Below are 17,567 nucleotides of genomic sequence, written 5' to 3' on the forward strand. Positions count from 1 at the left end.
GCAGCTCCCATTGAGGAGAGGCTGCAGTTCAAACCTGGAAATTCCCCAATCCAGATGAATCACTTTTCAGTATCTCTGATTGCCACCTGCCTCCAGGTTGCCAGAGGCCCTGACCCTTTCCCAACACGACTTGGTGCTGAAAAGGCTTTCTCTCGACATTGGTAATGGAAAGAAGCAAGGCTTTTTTCAGCCAGAACTTGCCAGAACTTAGTTCCAGCACCTCTCAGGTGAGTGCCATTGCCATTATAAGAGAACGAAGGAGGTGTTCCTGGTGAGTTCTGGCACCTCTTGAGAAAAATAGCACTGGAAAGGCGGACATTAAGCATCATATTTTTTGGTCTGCGAGGTAGGCACAAGACCACAGGTCTGCCTTAAAAGGAGTGGTGATGGACTTTGTTGTCCCAGAGTGGTTGCAACTCAATGTTCTTCTCTGAGGGGTTGTCTACACTGGAGTTTAATGGGAATTTAAGGTTGCTTATGTCTCTGTTATTTAGCAATGCCCTCATGATGCCCTCCCCACTCAGCCCCTATCTCATACATTCTCACTTGTAAATCTGGGTTTTCCTAATCTGAGAATAAGCCAAAAGGGGGGAACAGTGTGTGTGTTGCCAAACCAGTCAGGGCCGAAGGGATTGGGATGGGACGGCTGCTGCTGCGGTGTTGGACTCAGTAAGACACCCAATCCCTGCAATCTAGTGGTTCTTGCATGGGCATGATGCACTAGATGTTAATTCATTAGCATCATAAGATGTCTAAAAGTTGGAACACCTGAGAACTGTAGCACTTTTGCTTCCCCAGAGCCTCCTGCATCTGCTACCTGCAGCCCAGTAGCAAAGTCTCGACTTCAAAGGGAGAAACATCTGGCTACTTCATCCATTTTCAAGCCAGAAGATTAAGCAGCAGAGAAGTTACTGGTATCATGGGCTAGGAGTTGGCTTTGCCTGCTAAACAGCCCAAAAGGGGAGAAGGTGGAGTGACTCCACTTGCAGCTGATCAGCTTTCAATGATACAGAGGAGAAGGCGCTGATAAGAAACAGCTGGCTTCAGCCTTCTTAAGCAGAGCATCCTGCTGCAGTCAGTAGTTCCTGGCCCTACTTTGCTGCTTCCTGTTCCTGGACCATCTGACCACATGGATTGCTGTTCATCCGACCCTAGGACTGGACCTGACTTTGGATGATGACCCTGCCTCCAGGCAAGTAAACCCTTGAGACTCTTCTGGTTCACTGGTCTCCCATTCCATTGAGCTCTGCACATTGTTGCTCAGTATGAGACTGTAAGGAAACTTATCCCATATATAAACCTTTATCCTACTCTAATACCTCCTATTCTAGTGATGGTGCAGTTTGCACATCACTTTAAGCCATATTTAAATTATCATTTAAAGGTGAATGCACAGTGTGCTGCTGTTCAGAGAGAAAATCACGGCTGATCCACTCCTCCTCTGCTGTTGCACCCTCCCCAAAATCTCTCCCATCAAGCCCAGAAAACTTGGCTGAACTAGCGCAGCTCTCAAGCAACACACCTAGTCTTGATTTTGAGAAATAACAGGCATTGGTGGTGACAGCCTGCTTCTCTCTACTAAGTAAGAGTTCAAGTTAGTCAAAGCTAAATGTGTGTCACTGATTTCAGATTGTTAAGCATGCAATTAACCCTCCTACTGAAATCAGTGGAACTTCCAAGTGTGTAACTTTGGACTGTGACCTAACTCTGTTCCATTGACTCAGGTGGAATGACGTATTCTAGGATTGTGTAGATCCTTTGTTAAAATCTGGTTGACCACCTATTTGGGATAAATACAACATGTCTTCATGTAATTAAACACACGCACATGGCACAGTGTCAAGGAATTCAGAATTCAGGTCGTATAGGCTGCTGTTCAGGACATTTCCAGGCATCTATCTGCATCACCCTTTGGAAAGGCTTCTTGTATATGTGACACCAATGCTCAGTACCCAGAGGCCCAACTTGTGCAACACAAAAGTGTTTATTAAACACAAAGAGTCAATAATTATAGCCCTTCCCATGCTATCTTTCATCACAGGGTTCACAGGCTATTTTTAAGAGATACAATCAAAGCAAACCAATGTATTCTTGATGTTTTCTTCCTACAAGAGCAGATTTATTTATTTTTACAGGAGCAGAACCTATGACTGACAAGGCACTGGGATTTATACAGTAGCTTTGCATAATTTCATATGACTAATCCCCCTACCACTAAGCATTTTTCATATTATCTGCTGCTTCCTCCATTAGAATTAATAGCTTTATGCAGGGCTGGCCCAAAACATTTTGGCACTTGAGGCAAACCTCAAAATGGAGCCTCCTTGCCACCATGGCAGAATGGCTGAGTGAAGATCTACATTGGGAACAAGGGGGGGGAATAAAGACCTATATCGGGAACAAGAGTGGGAGGAGACCAGCAGTATCTTCTATTCACCAAGAGGGTGCTGCAGAAGTGGCACTTCCAGCCTCCACAGAGTGCACCGTAGCTGTTGCTGCCACTGTGGCAGCAGCAGCAGGCATTGCATTCATTGGAGGCCAGATATTCTGCCCCTTGGATCCTGCCACCCGAGGTAGCTGCCTCACCTTGCCTCATGCGTGGGTCAGCCCTGACTGACATTTCTGGGGGAGAAGGAAAGAGAAGTGGGAAAGTAACAACTGGGAGTAGGTGGGAGCATAGCTTTTACTTTGGCTTCTACTGATCTTTACAACTTTTACCTCTGTGAACTCTTCCCCTTGGTAGCAACGATTTCTTGCAGCTCTGACTAGAGAGTGCTTCTAGTTCCACTAACAAGCTGGATTGAAGTCTCTCTGCCAGTATTTTAAAGTGGGTGGTTTGTGTGCCTCATGTTACTTTTTAATGGATTGATTACATTTTTATCCCGTTTTTTTCCTCCACTGAGCTCAGGATGACATGCAGGTCCACTCTACTCCCTCATTTACCCTTACAACAACCCTACATTTTGCTGACAGATAGCAGTTGGCTCAAGATCCCCAATGAATCTCCCCAAAGAGACTTCCTGGTCATGATTCAATATTCTTAACTTCTGCAAATGAGAGATTTAGTCAACTCCACCCATTATTTCAGGAACCTAGTTATGTAATGGTGCAGAAGTCCAGACTAACCATTTTTCCAGTTTTCAGAATATGCCATCCTTATATCAGGGACTTCCAACTCCCAATAGTCTGTGATCTACTCACATTAAAAAACTGGCAGTGATCTACACATTGTCGTAAAAAGACTGGCAGTGATTTACCCAAAGTTGTGGAGTTTTTTTTTAGGAAGCCAAAGTTGGTTTTTTTGTTTTTTGTTTTGCTTTTTTGTAAGATCGCTGAGGGGCCAGAGATCAACCAGGATCTACCATGAACACCCCGTGTTCTACCACTGGATAGCAATCTACCTGTTGGACATGCTGCTTTATATTCTAGCACCCTACAATATCAAGAGTTCATCCTATAGCTGTCACATAGCTATGGGTTTATATTTCTGGACTCCTTTTTAAGACTATTCAGATTTTTGGGTTTTTTTTTCCTTTTTTAAAACTAAGTCTGATACACCAACTATGAATGGGAGATTTGGGACTTCCATATTTTTGTATTATTACAGATATAATTAACCATTTGAATGAGATCATATGTTTTTGCTAAAATGATGATACAAAATTACATTTCAAATCGACTGTGAACTAGCTTTGGTTTTGACTTGTTATAGTTGGTAATGAGATCCAATTTACTGTGACCAAGAGTCATCCTTTTTTCATCCCTGTGTATTTTGCTGTTGTTTTTCGTTGGCACATCATCAGAGGAGCAATAGGAACTGGAATCCGTGGTCCTCGGCTCAAAATGTACTGATTTGTTAGGCTTGTTACTGAGATCTAGTTTGCTGTAGCCATGAGTTGCTGGTTTTTCATCCTTCTGTATTTTGTTTACATCTTCCATAGCTTGAATAGTATAAGGGAACTTCTTGTTGACTTTCATTCCTATGCTCTCAGGCTGAAGCTTCAAATCATGCCCATTTCTTGTGTTGTTGCTTAGTATTGGTGAAGATGTTGACAGCAAAGATGTCTTAAGTCTTAGTAGATTAGGTGCATCATTTAATTTAGCTGATGCACTGCAGCTAGAGTCTGGCAGCTCCCTGGGCTGGTATTTCAAGTCATTAAGTCCCAGGAAGCCTGCAACATTCATTCTTGTTTCACCGGGAGTCCGTTCTTTAATTTCGCAGTGTGCATTAGAAGTTGTCAGGTCTAGATATGGTGATCTTCTTATGCTTACTACGCTTGAATTTGAGAGGCTAGTTGAGGGGCTTGTGGTCTCATTTTCATTCGTTTGAATACGCTTAGAAACTGGCTCAAGTTTCTGCAACAATCTGTGGGGAGATGGTGTGGAATTTTCAGCTTTGGGGATACTGAGTTTATTCACAGATCTAGACTCGGCATATATGCATCGGAACTCTCTGTCAAAGTCCTCAACAATTTTTCCTTTGAAGTGTGTCACCAGGCCAGTGTGTACTTGACTGCACAGCCACGTAAAACTGAAAAGGAAAGGATTCAGAGACCCCGTGAATCATCAACATACTAAATAACTCTGATTTCAAATAGTTATCTATTTGGATACTATGGAAATGCATTGGACAGGATAGTTAGCTGAACACATCAGTATTTTTTCAGTGCATGAAAATAATGGGTGGATCAGTTTAAGGAGTAGTGACTCAGGATGAGTTCATACAAATTAGGTTGTTGGGCAATAATTCAAGCTATTACCTGAATATGCCAAGCTGTTATACTTCATGATTGCTATAAGATCCTAGTAACAGATATGGGGGGAAACTGGTAGGTTTGTTTGTCATATATTCAGTATGTCAGAGAAAAAGACCTTGGGGGGCCATTCCATCCACACCAGTATTCCCTAGATTAGCCTTTGATATGCTCCCCAGTCTACAGTGTAAGGAAATATAATTGGCCCTACCACTTGGCAACTCCAGGTGGTGCTGTGTTGGCAGCACATGTTACAGAGCTGACTGCTCAGAAATATAAATTGAAGCAAGAATGGGGTGTTTGCTGCAGAATATGAATACAGTAATCCTTTACAAGGGTTTAGCCCTGGACTTTATTTTCAATGTTAAGGACCAGCCCTGGGATATGAAAAAGTAATGGGTGTTCCTGAACATGTGTAAAGCACTTTCTGCTCAAGATGAGTTACTAGGGCTAATCTCCATATATATTGGTTTAAAATTTAGTTTAGAGGACAAGGTGTCTAGGGAGGCTTGACCTCCATCTTCCTCTAAGAGGTTTGCTCCAGGTGTGTGTGCCATTGGGGTTACAGTGGAAATCATCAGCTTATGATATGGCATTCTTACAATGGCAGCACCCTGTTAGAGAAGCTCACTCCATCTCCGTCTAATTATCTTTTAGATTCTGAGTTTGGGACGAGTTTTTGGTTCACTGTTCCCATTTCCTGCTACTGAATTGAATTAGTTATCAGTGTACTGCTGTGATTTACAGTTTATTCTATCATGTTCTTATTTTTGTTCTTGTATACCGTTGTATTATGCATTTTTTTAATTTTTTTGTTAGCCACTTTCCAGAAAGTGAAAGTGAAAGGTCTAGAACAGGCATCCCCAAACTGCGGCCCTCCAGATGTTTTGGCCTACAACTCCCATGATCCCTAGCTAACAGGACCGGTGGTCAGTGATGATGGGAATTGTAATCCAAAACATCTGGAGGGCTGGAGTTTGGGGATGCCTGTGGTAGCACATACCTAGAACCACCACCACCCCAAGCTGATAATAGGTCAATGCTCACAGCGAAGACAAGTCAACCTATGCTTGAATGCCTGGACATCCAAAGGTCATTTTGCATTTAATCAGCTTTCCCGTTAAATAGTGTGTTCCAACAATATTAATGTATTCCCTTTAATTCACAACAGTACAAAGCAGAAGTGGGGAACCTGTGGCCCTCCAGATGCTGCTGGACTACAACTCCCATCATGCCTGGCTGATGCTATGACAGCTGGACTGATGGGGGTTGGAGTCCACAGATTCCCCCATCCTTGGTATAGAGCAGGGGTTTCCCATAGGCTTGTATGCTTCCCATAGGTACCTGACCACCATGAGAACAGGATGCTGCATTAGATGGACCATGGCCTGATCCAGCCTGATCCTTCAAATATATTAAAGGATGCTCAAACTGCAGCCCTCCAGATGTTTTGGCCTACAACTCCCATGATCCCTAGCTAACAGGACCAGTGGTCGGGGAAGATGGGAATTGTAGTCCAAAACATCTGGAGGGCCGAAGTTTGGGGATGCCTGGTCTAGAAATATTGAAACAAACATTTTGCCTGGTTTGTTTGAAATGGGTAAATGGATTCTGAGTAGAATAGTTGAAGTGCAACGAATCCCAGCAACTCAAGAATCCAGTGGGTGGGTTTTTTAAAACTGCATCAATCGTGTCTTGTGCTGGTGCAATAAATTACCCTGTTCCTAAATGCCCTTGACAATAACAAGTCTGGCTGCCAAGTTATTATAAACTCCCACACCCAAGTATCCCTGCCTATTAAAAGCCATGAAGAAAAAAATGCCATTTTGGAATGCATGCATTGTAGTTCTTTGAGATGGCTTCATGATATGGGAACATTCCATTGGGTTGCCAGGCTTCCTGTAAGTTAAAATGAGAGGGCAAGGGAAAGGCAGCTATTAAAGTGTTGATGAATCTGTCTGGGTGTAAAGGAGTGAGTTGTATCAGTCAAGGAAGTCCTCTTAGCTGCAGTTAAAACAAGACAGGGCTGTTTCCTCCTGAAGGCAAAGCCAAGGGATTGGCATGTGTGGCAGAGTAATTGAGGCATGCAAATAAAAAGGAAGCTGCACTTACTGATGATAAAATACATATGCAATAGCATCAGCAAGGAAGGGGACAAGATCAATGAGTGAACAGTCAACTTGTGAAACTTATCTCTTTTATACTGTATAAATGTTTGTGTCAGTGTCACATTATCTCTATTTACTTGGAAGAAGATTAGGGAGATCCATGTCCAACCACAATGTCTGGGTCAGGCATACTCTCAACACAATCTGTTTCCATGGAAGAACTGCCCTGCAAAATTCTGAGAAGTGTGAATTTCAAAGGATTGGCTGTGTTTTGGTTCTCATATATCCCACTGCCAAATTGCATGAACGAAGTAGCAAGCATATAAATCCTATTCACAGGGCCTAAAATAGCACAGGTCCTAAAGAAAGAGGTGGTCATATCTTACATGCATTGTTCATGATATCTCACCTGTAGGTCCCTGCAAGGACTTCTTCGCCATCTATCAACACAAATTTCTCAAGTGCTTGTCCTGTAAGCTTCTTGCCAGCTTTGCTGTAGTATGTGTCTCCACTCACACAGCGTATGCGCATATTCTGAAATGGGAACAAGGCACAGTAGAGATCAAAGGGAGCAAAGACAAATGTCGTCTTTTCTGTGCTGAACTTACATGTGTATGCAGTGTGTATAAATTAATATGAAACTTGGAATTTGCCATTGCTATATATATATATATATATATACACACACACACACACACACACACACACACACACACACACATATATATATATATATATATACACACATGCATACATACACATCAACAATGTGTTTGGATTTAAGGGAATGTTTCAAAAAAAAAATCCAATGTACATGTTTCCTTACCCCATTAAGATTAACCGCACAATTTACAACAGTAAATGTCAACTTGGGAGTAGGGCTCAGTGAGTTCATTGGGGCTTAATCCCAGGTGAGGATGCATAGATTGCAGTTTAAATATATATCTCAAAATATAATAACTGCTGCAGATATGAAAGACCAGGAGCTGTTTTGCCTCATGTTTTCAGGCAAAATACTCTAAAATTATAAAATACTGGAAAAGAAAAACCTCTGTGATACAGAATGTTTATTAAGAGTATAGGATAAGCTCATATTGACAAATATAGTACAGTATAGGTTAAATAATGTAGACAAGCAGGCTATTTGATTATTAGAAAATGGAAATAGAATGCTGTTGAACTGGATGAACTTGGTCTGATCCACCAAGGCAGAACTTATATTTTAATTCCTGAAGAAAGTGCTATGAAGAAGAACATAGTTTCAGAAGACAAAGGGCACAATTAGACATGACACCAGGAGGCCCATAGGTTTAATTTCATGTTTGCCCCAATTGTATTTAAAATCAGGGAAATAAAATGTATCTGTATTGCCCCTCAGGCAGTTTTCTCTTCAGTTGAGTTTCCATACCAGAAATGAGCATAGATGGAAGAAAAGGTGTGTGTGTGTGTGTGTGTGTGTGTGTGTGTCAGAGAGATAGAGATTCACTCTCTGGTCCCATGTGCTTCAAGCATGAGCTTTCCATAAATCCATCTTTATATGTGATCAGGGCAGACCTGGGCATATAAACAAATGTTGCTGTTGCCATCCTATCTGGTTTCACCCAAAATGGATGGATGGAAATATGTGGGTGAAGACCTCACAGTGTGTCACTGAGCCTGATGCATGGTATATGCATTTGTAACTTAGCCCTGATAATTATCACTGTCTCTGCTCTTGGGGCTGCTCCTGAGTGGTAGAAATGACACGTGAAGCCTCTTCTGCCAATGCACAACCTCTGCTTTAAAGGCTGTACTTGTCCTGTTTGCTTTTCTCTCTGTCATCCAGCTGAACAAACATTCAGCAACACATTCTACTTCTTCACCTACATTGTAAGGAAGCAGGGATCAAAATTCAATTTTCTTTTTTAAATGACAGTATAGCCAAACTGCAAACTGATATTGGTGTTATACCAGTTTAACTGTTATGTCTTCCAAAAAAGCCTGGGGTTTCGGTCTGGTGAGGATGCTGAGAATTGTTAGAGGTCTCTAGCCCCCAACCCCTCTCAACAGCACTATAATGACAGGCATATAACTGTCCTCCCCCTTTAATGTCAATATATTTCCTCACAGGTTGTTTTAACTTAGTAGTACTATACTAACAAAACTAACTAGAAACATACTGGGAAGTCATCCATAGTGAGATCCATTTTATTGCACATTTCTGCAAAGTGTCTCAAGTTCTTCTCATCAAGGATCAGGTAAACCGGAACACGCCGTCTGCTTGAAGCCTCCATCAGGTCACTGAGTATCTCCATGTCTGTGAAGAGATCCATCATAATTGCAATCACCTGCACAGACCGGGGTGAAAGTGATAGGGGACATGTTAAAAAAGACCAGCTGTAGATCTGTACTACTAAAAATTATTTTCCAAAACATAGCAATGAGTTCCCGTATCTCTGTAAGTGATTTGGTTTGCTTTGGGAAAATGGAAGAGCAAGGGTACTTTACAGATAAAGTGAGACAGACAAAGTGAGCTTCTTCTGGTCCTCTATCCTAGGCTGCTTCCACACTAGCTCTTTTGTATGGAATTGCAGTCCTTTGGTCACTCATTTTTAAGGAGAGCCCATGCAATATCGCTGACAAATGGGTACATCTTAGTGTTCTCTCTAATGATGGTTTTTTTCTCTCCCAGGTTTGACTTAGCCACGTTGTTGTTTGCAATAAAATACCATTGCAGCACCAGTCTTTCAGATAATCAGAAAGCATTTTGACGAAGGCGTTGTGGGTTAAACCACTGAGCCTAGGGCTTGCCGATCAGAAGGTCGGCGGTTCGAATCCCCGCGACGGGGTGAGCTCCTGTTGCTCGGTCCCAGCTACTGCAGTTCGAAAGCACGTCAAAGTGCAAGTAGATAAATAGGTACTGTTCCGGTGGGAAAGTAAGCGGCATTTCCATGTGCTGCTCTGGTTCGCCAGAAGCGGCTTTCTCATGCTAGCCACATGACCCAGAAGCTGTACGCCGGCTCCCTCGGCCAATAACATGAGATCATGAGTGCTGCAACCCCAGAGTCAGTCCCTTTACCTTTACCTTTAATTTCCAGACACACTTCAAGGGAAGCTCCATGTAGAACACATTGTGGTAATATGACTGAGGCATGTGTCACTGTGGCCAGATCGTAGCCACAGCAGCTGCCTGGATAGCCAGGTGTAATGCTAGCCTGGTGCTTCAGATAGAGGTCATCCTCATCACAACAGGTAATACGGTATTTCTGTTCCCAAATCACCTTATCTACTAACAATCATTACTGCTATCTTGGCTGAATTAGAATCACATAATAAGAATTGTAGAGTTGGAAGCTACACTGAGGAATTTCCGTGTTTGGCAGAGTTTAATCAAACCTTGATTCTAACTTTTATTTATTATAAGAATTCACCCACAAAACTGGTGCCCCAGCACATAACAGTATACAATGCCACATTAAGCAATTGTTTCTCTACAGTTTTCAGTGGATTTCCATAACACTCCTTAGAGCAGAAAGTTCAGGGCTTGTTTGTTTTGGAAGCGGGTTTGGTGTGCAATCTGAATTTGGTATGCAATTGAATCACGCCCACAAAATGGCACCAATGCCCCAAGACCTGCATGTGGAGGGAGTTTTGTGACTCAGTTTGGCAGGCCAGGACCTGAAGGGAATCCTGTACTTCGAAGGAGCTCTTCTCATATCAAATAGGTGGATTTATCTAAAGTATTTGTATGCTGCCTTTCATGCAAATATATCCCAGACTGGTTCCCAATAGTAAATTACAATAAAACGCTATTACTTAATGAAATACCAGGGTGGGGGTGGAGCCAACAACAACTCCATAAATAAAAACCATTCTACAAATTAACCACAACTTTAAAACAAATTCAGGGAGGATAATGGAAGTCTCAATTACAGTGTTTCAAATATAACATCTTTTACCATAAGAGCTAAACCATCCATTTTATATACAGTGCCTGAGGGAATTAAAAATGCCTTAACCTGGCAACTGTATAGATGAAGAGTAATATTTTAAATTTGAAGTGGATACAGATGTCTGTTTAATACCATGAGTATTAAATATTAAGTTAATAGAGTTTGGAGATTGGCCATAGCTCAATGATAGTGTGCACACGGGAGCCACAGGAGTTACAGCCGTGAAGGAGGAGTATGAGCTGAAAAGGCCCATTCATTGTCTAGCTCCCTTGTTATATTTGCTTTTGGCTACTGCATGTTGTTTAAGTATCATAGAATCATAGAATTGTAGAGTTGGAAGTGACCCCGAGGATCATCTAGTCTAGTCTAGTCCAACCCCCCTGTAATGCAGGAATATGCAGCTGTCCCATATGGGGATTGAACCTTGCAGCCATGATGTTATCAGCACCATGTTCTAACCAGCTGAGCTATGTAGAGCACAAGTGATCTTCACATATTTTTTTGCATTTAGTTATATTTACAGTTTTGGAATGTGTTTTTTGTATGTTATTGTTTTTCTATATTCAATTCTTCAGCATCTATAGATCTGGCAACCCTGCCAACTAATGAGCTTAATTTCAGTGTCACACTCTTATTTCTGTAGGGGTTTTGTAATTACACCAATATTACAACAACATTCCAGTAAGCAGCTGAATTAGGTAACTGATCTCAACCATAAATGTCGATTAGCACTAAGTATTTGTAAAAACTGGGAGTGCACTTAATCCTTCCACCCGTCATGTGTCCTTGCCACCTCTTCCTCAGGCAACACAGTCACACAGCTCTTGTCGGTTCTTATTATTGTTGGCATCTGCCTGTCTCGGAAGACAATGGAGGAGTGCGTCTTTGGAGGTGAAGCCAAACCACACTGGAGACTTGCAGCGCCTGCTGTGACTGTATGGGTTGATATATTCCTCCAGAGAATCATGGTAGTTGTAATTTGTTTAGCGCCTCCTCACAACTCTCAGTGCCTTTAACATTGAGTGGTAGTGTTTGGCGTGAATGTGATAGACGATTAAAGGGAAATTAACTCTATTCAAATGAATAACAGATCTACATGTAAATGTATTTAGGAAACAAATCTATTCACAGATGTGTTGCAAGCTCTGTTAAGTACTTTCAGCAGTCACCAGAGCAAGGTCTGTAGACATTTTGACATAGCACATACATGCACAAACACTTTGGAATTACTTCTTTGAGACAATAAACATCAAACATTTTACACTAAATAGGAAAAACTACTTGAAGTTTTGAGGAGATATCCTAGAAAAGGAACTAGCAGGAACCTGGCATCCTATTCATGGTTCTTTCCTAGAAAAGCCGCATGGACTGTCCACTTTGGTATAACATTTCCCACATACATTTCTTGACTGACTCATCCCAAATAACTCTCCTGTCTTGATACTCTGCTGGGCTACAGTTTAGGGATGGCCAAGAGGAGACTGCACGGCCAGGTATGGTCCAGGAAGCAATTTTATTTGGTTCTTGGAGACCACACCAAATTTAATGATTGTAGGATAAAACCACTTCCGTGCCTGCGTCGGAGGTGGAGTTGTGGGCGTCCCTCCTGCACTCACACGGGCTGAGAGCTCAGCCCCTTCGTGTTCGGGGTGGTGGTTCCCGCCCGGCTGGCCGGGGGTGGGGCCAGCCTGCTTTTAAGCAGGCCGCAGACGGGAACCCGGTCTCTTTAATCCCAGCTGCATCGGTTCACCTGCCCGCCCACTCTTTAGGCTAGGCTGACACTGCTATGGACTTCGGTTGGTCGCCTGGTTGGCCAGGGGCCTGGTAGGACTTTTCCCACTTGGGCTAGCCAAGATGTTTTTTTCGCCTACCTCATAGCAATACGTCACAACTATTGGTTTGGCGGTTAGGCATTGGATATTACAGTAAAAGATGAATGGGGGGCAGGTAGCGTCATCACCTGCCCAGGAAATGGAGAAGTATTCCGTTAAAGGTTTCCGGGGGCGGAGCTTGGTCCAGAGCCTCGCGAGGCCAGGGCTGTAAGGCACGCCCCTAACGGTGATCACAGGAGGAGTTACGGTTGATGTATATCACTGAGCTCCTTACTGGTGGTTAACTTCTCCCAGATTCCAACACACGGGTTGGAGTCGGATATAGTCGGTTAGGATCCAATGCCTAAGCCAATACCGTTCAACATCCGTAACCAATAAAGTTGTGGCCTTTTAGCCTATTAAAATCTATCTTTGTCTCTTGTGTTTTATTTCTACGGGGAAGGAGGGACATTGCCACACAACCTTTTTCTCTACCGTTTCATGCTTTCGGGAAAATATTTTTAGAAGCTGGGTTATTTACAGTTTAATGCTGCTTCTGTTTTTGAGTTTTGCGCATAATACCTGGGCCATGCATACAGCCACCTGCTCCATGATGGTGAAGTTCTCACTCCTAGGTTGCAAGGATGACTTTATACTAAAGAATAATATAATTGAATCTAAGCATTTCTAAAGGTGTGCGGCAAAATATTATTCTTCCCCCAGAATTCTTATAATGGGATTGAAAATATAGGTTGCCCACTTCTGCAATAGCTAAATATGACATACTTTCCACTACAATACTGAGCAATGGAGCGTCAAAGCCTGTCATGTAACTCATCAGATAAAAAACTCATACAAGGCTAAAATACTCACACACACATAAACACACACGGAGCTGACATAATACATAAATAATTGTATCTAATGCTGTCCAAATCTCCTCCTGAGTGTCCCCCAACCATCTGGAGTAGAGGTGCTGTGTGGGAGACTGCAGGGCAGATGAAAGGAAGGAGAAGTTCAGATGCGGAAGTGGAAATCTGCTGCATGAGCAGAGCAGTGGCGTTGGCTATAGCCCAAAAATTCTAAGCAGGATATCATAAAAATGGGAGCAAACTACCAGGACTGGCCAAAGACAGTTTGCTGCCAGAGATGAAGGACAAAAGGGCACCCCACTCTTACTCCACATGCAGAAGGCAGCTGCGTTTTACTACAATATTAGGAACAGGATGGTATCCACCACCACACCTGGGACAGACTATAGGGCACATACAGCTCTGTTTGCCAATAGAAAAGTACAGAAGTGGGGCTCAGAGGGAACACTAGGGAAAGCTGCTCACTTGAGGCAGTCGACTTACTCTTCCTAATGGTAGGACCAGCCTTGCAAACATATAAGTAATTCCAGTGCAACTCCAGAACCCCAATGATCAGCCCCGTCTTCCCCTTTTGGATTACATATCAAATGCTCTACTTACTGTCTTGGCCTTGCCTATCAGAGACCGAAGTAATTCCTTTACATTGTGTGTCTTGTCCCTTTGGAAGTACAGAGTAACTTCTGTTTGGCCAAATGAGGAGACCGTGGGAACCTCTGGCCAACCGAGCTCCAGATCTGGGGGATCAATGTCTGACATAAATGGGAAGTATGTCCCAGATGTGACTCCAGAGAGGAGGGAAGCCCCGTCACCACTGTCTTCTCTCGTCAGCCCTGACTCTCGTCTTTTAATTGGAGACCCTGTGATGCTTTGACTATGTTGGCTCATGTAATCCATATCTAATGTGGAAAGAAATGGCAGCTCCTTTTCCTTAGTAATGGCTTGCCGGTAGCCACCTTCTCCCTGTTCCAGAAAGGCATCCACAGCCAGCCTCGCCGTCTCGCTATGCTGCAGCATTGAAGGGGTGATTTCCACCCTCCAGGGCTTTTTCAGATCATCCAAACGGCTTTTCAATTGCCCTGTGGTCCCTTGGGAGTTCCCATAGCCCCTGTGGAGCCAGTTCATTGCCTCTGCTGTTGAGTAGCCAAACATGATAATACTCAGAGTTGCCCCTCTTGAGGAAAATTCTGCTTCTTTTTCAGTCGGGAGTCTTCCTGTTTGCTATTTCTGTTTTTTGCTGGGTTCTTCAACAACGTAGCTCACGACGACACTCTAGCTCCTGAGGATCTGTATCCTTTGTCCTCCGCAGCCTCTTCTAAACATCCATTCCTTCCAGGAAGAAGGAAACTTCTCTGGTTGTTCCAATTTGTCTGCTGAAGGAAGTAGTAGTTGCTGGAAATTTTGGTGTCCAGGGCCTGTTTCGATGTTGCCTTCCTCATGGAAATGTCAAGAAGGATTTCCCCATCTTTTCTGCAGTAGCTGCTTTTAGATACGCTTCCTCAAGCAGTGAGACTCAAATAAGTTCCCGCCCTAACTAACCGTGAACAAATTTCTCTGTTGCAGTCAAAACCCTGAAACCTGTTCAGGCAGTTCTCATGCCTCAAGAGGAAAGAGGAATGCTGGAACCTGTTCTAAGGTCAGTGTTGATTTATGTGACTATAATAACTATACACAAATGGAAAAAGAATATATTAACACTGAACCCAGCTCGAAATAGGAAGGAAGATTGTAGTGTGTTCTTTAGTGTACATTAGTATTCTTTTTTTCTTCTGGTGTTAATGGGTGCACACCTGTGCAATAAATTCTGCAAATTGCTGCAATTCAGGGCAGGGCTGTGGTTGTCTAGGGTCTCCAGAGCACATATTTTCTTTGAAGTGCACCAGAAATGATTAAGTATTAGGCAAACTTATTTTTTTACAATGTTTAAATAACATTAGATTTAGGACAAGTGTAGTCAGCATTCTGGCTATGTCTAGGTTATTTCATCTGAAGCTCTCCTCTGGAACTTCTTCTGAGGGAAACTTGGAGGGTAATGTTGAGCGAAGGCCTATCTCTGGAATGCTCTCCCCAGTGAGGTCTGTCCGGCTCCTTCACTGACATATTTTTGATGTCAGGTAAAGACTTAGCTTTTCCACTAGGCTTTTGATGGACTGAGTTGATTTTGTTCTGGTGCTAGTGTGCTGCTAAAGCTTCCTGTGGCTGTTACGGGCTGCATGTGTGGTGTTTTTTTTAAAAGGAATTGTAGGTGTTTGCTTGAAAATTAAAAACTTTGATATGACATTTAAATGATATTATGTATTTATGTTTATTTTTAAAAATGTAAGCTTCTTGAATACATTTTAGGTAACAAGCGACTAAGATGTCGAAACAATAATGATGGGGGTGGTGGTGGTGGTGGTGGAGGAGATGCATAAGTAGCTTCTTCTATCACTTTCAGGGTCAGCCCAAGACATTTTGTTGCTTGAGGTAAAGGTCAAAATGGTACTACTCCCCATTCAATGTGGGGCTACCTTTGAAGGTGACTCGGAAACAAAAACTAATCCAGAATGAGGCAGCTAGACTGGTGACTGGGAGTGGCCGCCGAGACCACATAACACCGGTCTTGAAAGACCTACACTGGCTCCCAGTACGTGATGCTGACCATTAAAGCTCTAAACGGCCTCGGTCCAGTATACCTGAGGGAGTGTCTCCACCCCCATCGTTCAGGCCGGACACTGAGATCCAGCACCGAGGGCCTTCTGGCGGTTCCCTCTCTGCAAGAAGCAACGTTAACAGGGAACCAGGCAGAAGGCCTTCTTGGTAGTGGCGCCTGCTCTGTGGAATGCCCTCTCATCAGATGTCAAGGAAATAAACAACTATCTGACTTTTAGAAGACATCTGAAGGCAGCCCTGTTTAGGGAAGCTTTTAATGTCTGATCTCTTACTGTATTTTTAATATTTTGTTGGAAGCAGCCCAGAATGGCTGGAGAAACCCAGCCGGATGGGTGGGGTATAAATAATAATTATTATGTACAGAAGCTCATTGAACTGGCACCTGAATCTTTATTTCTGCACTGGCAATGGAATAGCCTCCTGCACTTAATCTGAGGCAGCAGGCCAGTTTAGGGGTCCCAGTGGAGCCTGTAACTAAGGAGAGGGAGCATCTGGTGAGCTTAAGAGAAACAGCCAGAGGGCTGCCACTGCTACTCTGCAGCAGCTTCTGCCTGAGGCAGTTGTCACACTCTGCCTAATAGTAGGGCCAGCCCTGATCACTTTGTATTTGCTTATTGTTACATCATATTGTTCTCATGGGCTACCAATATTGATATACGGTATAAATAGCATTGCCCCTAGGATATTCAGTGTTCCTTACTTAGTAACAAACGTTTATGTTGTGAAACACCCTGGGTGGTACAGGGTGGTATACAAATTTTAGTAATAATAGTAATACGTACAAAAAAGTGAAGTTGCACTGGTTTCAGTGTTGAATGTATGCTTGTATATCTCCTATTGAAGTAAATGGAACTTTACAATATTTTTTTGACTGGATAATTTCTTAAAGATCAACCCTGGCTGAATTCCTCTGTGTGTGTGTTTGTGTGTGTGTGTGTTTACTGCATCCTTCCCAAGTTTGGTAGCTTCCAGATATTTTGGACTACACCCCCAATCGACCCCAGCCAGTATAGCTAATCATCAGAGATGATGTGAGTTATAGTTAAAAATATCCAGACAGCACCAAATTGGAGAAGAAAATCTATTTGAAGTATTTTCTAGTCTTTAACTAATATTTCAGATATATTTTGTTATTAATAATAACAACCTAATTTTAAGGTTTGTAAAGCATACTGCCTTTTGGATAAGAGAGCAGCAAATAATCCTTGCTGCTGACAGAACTGACATTTAGCTACTTAAAACTATTGCATTTTTATCAATGTTTCTGAACTGTGGGTATTACATTAATATGGTGGCGTACAATTGCTGGTTGTTACACATGTGTTGTTGTTGTTGTTCTTTAGTTGTTTAGTCATGCCCAACTCTTCCTAACCCCATGGACCAGAGCACGCCAGGCACTCCTGTCTTCCACTGCCTCCCGCAGTTTGGTCAAACTCATGTT

General features: G+C 42.8%; 2 protein-coding genes across 2 annotated transcripts in view; one reads left to right on the forward strand and one right to left on the reverse strand.

Moving 5' to 3' along the window:
- Positions 1-1,965: 1,965 nt before the first annotated feature.
- FAM83C (family with sequence similarity 83 member C) lies at positions 1,966-15,125 on the reverse strand. The gene is made up of 4 exons (XM_035122196.2): positions 14,078-15,125; positions 9,022-9,189; positions 7,272-7,396; positions 1,966-4,531 (listed from the first exon to the last, which is right to left on the reverse strand). The coding sequence occupies exons 1-4, from the start codon at positions 14,624-14,626 to the stop codon at positions 3,664-3,666; spliced, it is 1,710 nt and encodes a 569-aa protein (XP_034978087.2). The 5' UTR covers positions 14,627-15,125; the 3' UTR covers positions 1,966-3,663.
- Positions 15,061-17,567, forward strand: part of CEP250 (centrosomal protein 250) — a 136,926-nt gene continuing 134,419 nt past the window's right edge. The window contains exon 1 of the mRNA XM_035122190.2: positions 15,061-15,110. The gene's annotated coding sequence lies outside the window, so the exon portion shown is untranslated. The remainder of the gene's footprint in view (positions 15,111-17,567) is intronic.

The sequence above is a fragment of the Zootoca vivipara genome, chromosome 7 (assembly GCF_963506605.1).
Source record: "Zootoca vivipara chromosome 7, rZooViv1.1, whole genome shotgun sequence".
NCBI lineage: Eukaryota > Metazoa > Chordata > Lepidosauria > Squamata > Lacertidae > Zootoca > Zootoca vivipara.